General features: G+C 43.4%; 1 protein-coding gene across 9 annotated transcripts in view; it reads left to right on the forward strand.

Annotated features, from left to right (window-relative positions):
- Positions 1-8792, forward strand: part of adgrl2a (adhesion G protein-coupled receptor L2a) — a 120605-nt gene extending 111813 nt beyond the window's left edge. For 6 of the 9 annotated variants that reach the window (XM_084067764.1, XM_084067763.1, XM_084067766.1 and 3 more), the window contains 2 exons: positions 572-668; positions 5963-8792. In XM_084067764.1, coding sequence (XP_083923890.1) covers positions 572-668; positions 5963-7002 — 1137 coding nt within the window. In that variant the 3' untranslated portion in view covers positions 7003-8792. Of the gene's footprint in view, positions 1-571; positions 669-2792; positions 2922-3693; positions 3712-5132; positions 5201-5962 lie in introns of all 9 variants that reach the window. The other 3 variants (XM_084067771.1, XM_084067770.1, XM_084067769.1) reach the window with 3 other exon arrangements.
- The last annotated feature ends 418 nt before the right edge of the window (positions 8793-9210 follow it).

The following is a 9210-nucleotide window of genomic DNA, read 5'->3' on the forward strand; positions in this document are numbered from 1 at the left end:
CAAGCAGCATCTGCTGTACTGCATGAATGCCTTTTTTCTTGCTCTCCTCCCCTTAGCACTTGCTTTTATCTTTTTGTTTCTCACTAACGTCATGTGCATGGGAAATATTACTGCACTATATTAAGAGCCTTTGCAAGCACATTTTTAAAGTGAGGAACACAAAAATCAATCCCAACAACAAAAAGGCAAATAGACTTATTTAATTTATTTGAGGGAAGGGATACCTCCAAAAGTATCACTGTGACTATACATAGAGATACCCATCAAAGTGAATGTCCAACCCTATGGTGCACATCCCCTAAGGCCTCAATTGACTTTCTTCTGTCTAAAAGTAGTCATTGAAGAGTCAACTAAAGTAATTTTTTTTGATGTTCTACTGCCTGCAGTGGCAGGGTATTCGGCCAACTGTAGTATCACTAGCATTAGCGGAGTACTTTGTATAATAGTGGGCAAGTGAGGAGCGAGGCGGCACACGGTACATTCTATATTTATAGAAAAGTTAATGAAAGCTGATCTGAAAGGAGAGCGGGCGTGTTGGAGTGCTAACGCGTGTCCCTTGTTGACCTGACAGAGTCGTATCAGGAGAATGTGGAATGACACCGTAAGAAAGCAATCTGAGTCCTCCTTTATCTCAGGTGACATCAACAGCACCTCCACCCTTAACCAAGGTCAGTTCACACCTCATCTCTCTTCACAAGACATGTGCACACACATACACTAACACAACTCATTTCATCATGTGGCTAAAAATACCAGCTCCTTCCAAGTTCCAATGATTTCGCACAGCCATAGAGGATCCTACCCTGGGAATTGTAATGAATGCTCTAAGCTTGAAAAGACAGAGCAGTGTGCAAAAAAGAAAAAGAAAACATCTTAAGCCCGGCCCCATGCTTCCCATTCCTCCAGCACAGGATTACAAAAATCCCTGTCCTGAAATACTTTGTGTGCTGTCATTCTGGCCGGTCAACCATCAGACGTATGAAATTTGAGGGTGAGGCGGGGGACTTTGTTTGTCCTTAGGTTCCTGTCGTCCAACGTTCCTACCCCCAGCTCAGGGGAAATGCGAACAACGTAGTTTTTATATATTTTAGGTCCACTTTGACACGCAAAAAGGGCCTGTTATTGCCTGGCATGTAAGGTGACCTCCGTGATTTCGCAGGAGATGAAGGGGCAGAAGGGGTGGGCGGGGTTTGTTCAGTCGAGAGGCAAGAATGCAAAAAAACGAGAAAAACCCTATCATTTATTATTTAACTTCAGCACAAATATGATGATGAGAAGATGATGTTCAACTCTGTGTGACCCAGAGTACTTACAGTCTTCAGCTCACTGCTGCCGCATCTCCTCTCTGAAAATGGCTTTCCAAGCATGCAAGGGCCAGAGGGGTTACGCTGAGGTAGTCTGACTTCACCCTCCCTCACGCCTTTCTCTCGACTCCATCTTTTTCTTTTCTTTCTCTTAAAACTTTCTCTTCTTTTTCGCTGGCTCTCTCTCTGTCTTCCTGGCTGTATTTGCCTCCCGCGAGGTGAAACCTTAACACCCTGGAGTTTGAGGTTACCTCTCATCCAGGCCAATACATCAATAAAAACATTGAAGATGGATTACTCTTGACCCGCTGCTGGGGATGTAAATGTAAAGGTTGGGTATTGATCACTTTGCGGGTGTAGGAGCCCCAGTTACCCTGGAGAGAGGAGTGCACTAAAAGAGGACTCTATCACCAGGAAGTGGTTCCTTGTCATTAAAACACTTCCTGGGAGACTGTCTCCTGACATGACAGATGGCGATTAACGCAGGTGATGAATGGCAGTGGAAGAACTCCAACAAACAACACTTAGCTATGAATAATGCTGCGAGGAAGACGAAACCTGGCCAACGCTGCGTCTAGATAAATTACACTGTCTCTCTTGATAAATATTGATATTTTTATATCTGAACTTAGAGGAGTCCTGCTGCTGTCCCTGCAGGGGTGTGGTTTTTTACCTGTTTCAAGATGATAAACCATATTGTCTGTGCCCCAGTGGGAAGACTTGAAAAGACTGGGAGGTTTCTTTTGGGAGGTGGAATGGGAATACATATTCAGTGCAAAAAAAAAGAACACAACGGATGAAAGATAAAAGTAGCAACGACAGCTAATAATAATGAGGACAATGGGGTCAGTTAACATTTTCTCTCACTCCGTCTCTCTTCTATGGAAACGACTGAGAGCATGAGAAGAGTTCTTCAACTTCAACTTCAAATTTGCGTTGGAGATAAAACACAATTTGTCAAGGATTAGGGGAACGTGAGGGAGCTGAGTCAAGGCACAAACTGTTTTGCCTCATACAGAAGTAGCTGACTGCCTGCATTTCCCTGGTTGCCTCTGTAACCTTATTCTGGGGCTCCACAGCAGCTGCTGAGCGTTCGTTCGGGGATATTTTTGGGGGTGGTAGCTTTAGTTGACACCGCATCCTTCAAAAGGCAAACTCAATACTTTGAATGAAAGTCCTGCTCTCTCTCTCTGTCTCTCTCTCTTTGTGTCTCGCTCTCTCTCTCTTTGTGTCTCTCTCTCTCTCTCTCTCTCTCTCTCTCTCTCTCTCGCTCTCTCTCTCTCTCTCTCTCTCTCTCTCTCTCTCTCTCTCTCTCTCTCTCCCTCTCTCTCTGTGAATGTTTTTATTTCTTTCCCACCCCCGCCCTCCATGAATTTTTTTCTCTCCACCAAAACACCTCCGCACCAGACGCAGAGGACTGATCTTCTTTTTCTCCTTCTCCTTCCTCTTCCTCTTGTTCCTCTTCTACTTCTGTCTCGCCTTCTCTAGGAATGACGGGAAATTATCTACTAACAAACCCTCTCCTTCGACCACAAGGCACTAACAACCCTTATAACACGTTACTGGCTGAGACAGTCGTGTGTAACGCCCCCACGGCTCCAGTGTTTAACTCACCAGGTGTGCTTACTTAACACACTCTCCTAAATACCAAACAGTGTGTTTATTTATTTCTCTTTCACACTTTCTTTCTTTCTTTCTTTCTTTATCTCTTTCTTTCTTTCTGTCTTTCTTTCTATTCGTCTGTCTTCTGAAATAATTGTTTTGCCACTGGCCTTGACAAGAGCAGAATGTTCTGGTGTATCTCCTTTCCCTCCGACTCATTGTCTCCCAAATACTGTAGTTAATAGATGCTGTGCGTGCGTGCATGCTTGCGTGCCTTTGTGATTCATCACAATCTGCCCGCTGCTGTTAAATTCCTCTTATCCAAACTAAGGCATTGAGGAGGACATAATGATTAAGCTGGGAATGAGATACATACATATTCTGCCTGGACATCATGTAAACCACACTTTATGCCCCTAGCTGTTATGTAGTCTAAAATGCATGCTTATTAAGATTTATGCCCCTGAATTTGATCATAATCTTAATGAGGTCTATTTTGTTGTCATATTTTTTTAAATGTTTTTAGAGAGAATTCACCCCCTAAAAGCATGTGTTGAGATGCAAGAACATCCATAAATTACTACAAATGTGCTTAATGCAACCTTTTGTAGTTACTTATTGACGAGATAATAGATGACAAGAATTTGCATCCATTAAACAAAGCATTACAGAATGTGTGATTTTACCTCTTATGTAAAGATTTGAATGTGCTTTTCTATTTTGGAAATTGAAATGGCATCTTCTCTTTTGTCATGTTCTCTGCTTTCCCTTGTGCTTCCCTCTATAGTGACCTTCAGAGAGACAAGTATGGGAGTAAAACTTAACTTTGCCTATCAAATGTAATTTTTTTTTCAGCATGCTTATTAAAAACAACCCCCTGAAAAAAAGATAGAAATTGTACCCTGGCACAATCACTTGGTTTTATTTGTTTTTTTTTTAATCTTAGGCCATTAACACACACACTCAGTGGGCAAGTGGTTCACAAAATTATCACCCAAATTCTATAATGAATCTGAACAAAAAACAAAAAAACGAATTCTATTTTAGACTAATTTTAGGCATGTGACTCGCGTGCATTTGACGTCTTGATTTAGAAACCAAGATTTCTCTTCTCTTTTTGACACAAAAAAAAATTGCTGAGATTTTATCCATTGGGAAGGAATGTTTCTAAGGGGGAGGTGTTAGTTAGTTTTTTTTATATTCCCCCGCCACGGTCTCAGCATCCAGCCGCATTCCCCTCTCATCTGTCCACACCCTCTTTAGACAACACCTGCCTGGTCACCCAAATCGCCTCCTAGCATGCATAAACAAATCACATGGACGCCATGGTAACAGCTGTTTCGTCCCCCTCCACGACCCCGCCCTAGTTTATCCCTCCTTTCACGTTCATGTGGTTATCCTTCACTTCTCATCTCCTGTAAGCTCTGTGACGTCTGCTCTTTTGTTCTCCTGTGCTCAACTTGTGTGTCTGTGAAATTAAGTTATTTCACTTCACCAGGACAAGAGCATGTGTCACTGTAAAAACACACTCATCCTTTCCCTCTACTTTTCCCTTTTTAATTTTCACTTTGTGTCACGGCGCAGTACCCATGAGCATGCTGGTTAATGTATGCTCCACCCCCTGCCTCCACCCAGCAATCCTTTGTTTCTCACCCTCGCCCTCAGCCGCGGCACAAACTGATATTTATTATTTTGCTGCTGATTTGTGCGACCCAGCATGCTTAGAGAAATTCCTAACATGACTGTGTGTGACCTCTGCATCGGCTGTGTTATTCTTTTGAGCTGTTCTGCCAGTGACCGGGGGTCTCGCTGGGAACTGTCACGGTGACGGATGCCAAGCGCCGGGCTGCGGGCGAGCGCTGACCTTTGCCAGCCTCGGGTACACAAGCTGCCAACTAATGGAAAGAAAGTGTACCGAGCAATAAAACAACAGCATGATCCCCGAGCTCAATTAACGCGACTTCCACCAAACACCCAAGCCCTCCCCCTACTCCTAACAAAAAGAAAACCACAAAAAAAAAAGACTTGTTGGCAATTAATTCCGCAAAACAAAGCGCAAAAACAAAAATGAACAATCTGTTTTTAATGCTTCTTGGTTTAATTTGCTGAACCCTTGCTCTTACTAAGTTGCAGAGTTTTTACCTTTAAGTTTTTGTTGTTTTCCTTTTTGAGTGATTCTTTTTCATCATGTTACAATAAATCATTTTACTTTCTTTTGTACATCAGCTACTCTTAGACCGGTTATTCTGAGCAGACAAACATTGAGCAGACAAACATGATGTGAGTTGTCCAAAGTGAGTCTTTGCACCTGCTGTGTGTGGTGATGTGGGAGTGCAGCTTGTGAGCCCCCCATCCCCCCCCTCTCCCCCGTCCTTGTAGTGAGAACAAAAAGATGGCTGTTGCGTGTTGAAACATGACTCATTTTCCCTTTCTGTCTACGTCATCTTTATTCCCCCCCACCTCCCCCCACCCCCTCCATCGCCGTCTCTTTTCTTTGCCTCATCACATCAAAAACACTTAGTTGCTAGAAACCAAAAAACAACTTGTCGGTGTCGTAGCTTTTGCCCGTTTGTGGCTACATACCTGTGGACATTATGCCTTTGCTGTGTGTGTCGTGATGGTCATGACCGTTCCAGTCAGTTTCTTAATGTTGTTTGGGATCACTTTCATTGCTTCGTCACTGTGGTCTTGACAGACTTAAATGTAGAATGCCCTTGTGTTTTGGAAAGACATTTTGAAAATTGAAAAAATCTGCCCCGAGATGAAAAAGTAAAATGATTTCTCACGCTGTATAATGCATGCATGGTACTGTTTGCTCTACCTAAGCGATTGTGCCTAACAACAGCAGCAGCATGGCTTCCTTTGACTTAAGTTTTTGTGTGAAACTGCATCCTAAACAGCATTAAACCTCTCTTTTTCATCATTATTATTATTATCATTATTATTATTATTATTATCATCATCTTTATTATTAAACATTTTATTTTGCTTTTTAAATGGGCACTTTGGTCGACAACTAATGTAAACCCCCCCCTCACATGTTCTTTTTTTGCCAGGACACTCACTGAACAATGCGGTGAGGGATACACTACCAAGTGCAATGGATACACTACCCCTAAATGGTAACTTTAACAATAGCTACTCGCTGCGTAACGGGGACTTTGGTGACAGCGTGCAGGTCATGGACTGCGGTCTGAGCCTGGACGACACCGCCTTTGAGAAAATGATCATCTCGGAGCTGGTGCACAACAACCTGCGTGGCTGCAACAAGAGCCACCAACAGCAGCAGCAGCAGCCTCCTCCAAAGCAGCAGCAGCCCTCCACCCTGCACCACCCACCCCTCCACCACCACCACAACCACCACAACCACAACCACCACCACCACCACCAGCAGCAGCAGTCCTCCACCCTGCACCACCCACCCCTCCACCACACGTACCACCACCACCACCACCTGCATCTCAACCACGCAGACCGGGCTCCGCCCCAGGTGACGATGGTGGGCGTGGCCGGTGTAGGAGGTGGAGGCAGAGGCAGAGGCGGCAGCAGCAGCGAAGACGACGCCATCGTAGCCGACGCGTCGTCCTTGGTGCACATGGGCGACCCCACGCCGGCGGGCCTCTCGCTGCAGCACCAGCGAGAGCTGGAGGCGCCGCTCATCCCCCAACGGACTCACTCGCTCCTGTACGCGCCCCACAAAAAGGTGAGGACGACCGACGGCGGCGGCGTGGAGCACTACGTCGGTCAGCTGACCATGCCGGACGCCAGCACGACGACCCCCAAGCGCCCCGACGACAGCCCGCAGTCCCCCAACAGAGACTCTTTGTACACTAGTATGCCTAACCTGCGGGACTCTCTGTGCCCCGAGAGCAGCCCGGACGCACCCATGGACGACCTGTCCCCCTCCAAGAGGAGCGAAGGCGAGGACATTTACTACAAGAGCATGCCTAACCTCGGGGCTGGACACCAGCTCCAGGCCTACTACCAGATTAGCCGAGGGAACAGCGATGGCTACATCATCCCCATCACTAAGGAAGGCAGTATCCCCGAAGGGGACGTACGGGAAGGACAGATGCAGTTAGTGACGAGCCTTTAGATGTATTTAAATTCATCCCCTCTCCCGTCCGCCTCCTCTCCTTTGTCCTTCTCTTCTGTTGCAGGCCTGACCTCTCACAAGACACGCTCTGAGAGATGCCAGGGAAGTGTTTTTCTTTCTCAGAATTCCCCCCCCCACCCCCCCCCCCAAACATGACTCTATCTTCCTACCTACCTGCCCGGCAGACCAATAGACTGAAGCGCACGGGCGACGGCAGTGCAAAGTTTTAAAGAAGAACTGTATATAAAATGCAGAGTGGAATTTCATTTTTAAGAGACAAGCCAACTATGTATTTAAATGTGCTGCTGCTGTTGAATTATTGAGAAAAAGTTAAGCTATAAAAAAGAGAAAAACTAAACAAACAAAAAAAAAACTAAAAAATATTATTGGTTACATCAGATCAGCAGTTTTACTGGTTCAAAAGGTTGTACATACACCCCCCCCCCTCCCCTCTCTCTCTAACATCCTGGTTGAAGCCTGTTTTGTATTATATACAAAATGACACACTTGGACCGGGATGTGGAGTTTTCTTTGTTTGGGAATGTTCCTGATCAGACTGTTATTAGGAATATAAGGTCCTGGCTCCCCTCTTATCACCGTGAAGTTTGGATTGTATAACCACTAGCAATCAAGCCCCTGGCCTTATATTTTCTCAATTGTACATTTGAACTGTTGTCAAGGAAAAATGGCGAAAATATATATTTTGTTGTATTGCTAGTGTAAGATTAAAAAGAAATACAAATAAAAAAGTCATGGAAAAAACGTAAATATGAAGAAACCTTTTAAAATGTAATGTTTGAGAGACTATTGTGTAAAAGTTGCACATAAAACTATAAGCGTGTTTATGGTTCAGACACTTATAATTCATGGTAGAAAGTTTGAGAATAAAAGCTGACAAAAATAAGAGCGACTCAACCAGTACAAGATGCATCCAATCATCACTTTTTCTCCACTTGTGAACAGTGTTCTTTTGCTTAATGAGTTCCATACAGTAGCTATCGCCCATTGAAATGACCTTCATTTGATATTGCCAAAGTGGCATTATGTTTCAGTAGAAAGGGGGAAATTAAAATACCCTATTAAAGACATGTATGCATTGCGCAATTTTACTTTTTGTAAAGTTCTTAATGGAATAGATCTTTTCAGAAATCATGGCATAGTAATGGGCAAGTGCCACATGAAATGAACCAACTTTTGACAATAAAGTTTCTATTTATCATAAAAGTAGTTCCTCCGCCTGGGTTTGGACATTTTATTTATTGAAATCTTTACAAAGAAATAAATGGGAAATGTGTGAATATTTCCCAGCACTGGTATACTGTAGCTTATCTTTTTATTAAATAAACATGTTATTAAGGGGCCCGTCACTTAAGACTGATGTAAAGTTCAACACTTGTTTAACAAATAAAATAAATGTGGAGATTTTTTGTCATATGCCAGTTGCTTTTGTAATGGTTTGTGTTTTTTGGTACTATATGGAAAAAAATAGGTTTGATTGTTTTACTATATGGACAAAGAAACTTTTGACTCAGGTTACAAGTAAGTCCCAAGCACCTTGGAAGGTAAACCAGTGATTTTATGTTCAAGATTTATTTGCCTCTTTTTTTATTTTGTTTTGTTCTACAACTCAGTGCAGAGTAGATGGAGCTCATTTCACCGTATGTGTTAGAGAAGCCAAATCTTTCCATGTGATTCAAAGATGACAAAACTCAGGTAGGAAAATTACATTGTAAATGTTCCTCTGTGTGGTTGTAACACTCCAATAAAGGTTCGAAAATTACACCGGTTCACAGCATTGTCCGCTTAGTATATTATTGAATGAGCACTACTTCTGACAAAATTTTCTTTTTTTTCTTCTTTTTTTCCCCCAAGAAACAAGTTGGTTCTAATGTGAAAAATGTGTGTGATTCTAATGAGGGGGTTACTGTTACACTTGGCAGCTTCTGGTGAAATACATCATACATAATATGTCCACGTATGACACATATTTTCACCAATTACAGTCTGCTGTTTGAGGTCTATAGTGGGTCCCTGCATGGCTTAAGCTTAATTTAAACGTATTTGCGTGCCAGGGTCATGCACTGAAAATAGCCCATCTACAAGATCACAATGCGTCGCTGCATTATAAGCTTGTAGATCGGCTATTTCCGGTGCACGACACGACACGCAGCCAAGTATAAATCTGGCTTTATTCCTCAGGTACTGCAA

The sequence above is a fragment of the Gymnoscopelus microlampas genome, assembly GCF_963454915.1.
Source record: "Gymnoscopelus microlampas genome assembly, chromosome: 9".
NCBI lineage: Eukaryota > Metazoa > Chordata > Actinopteri > Myctophiformes > Myctophidae > Gymnoscopelus > Gymnoscopelus microlampas.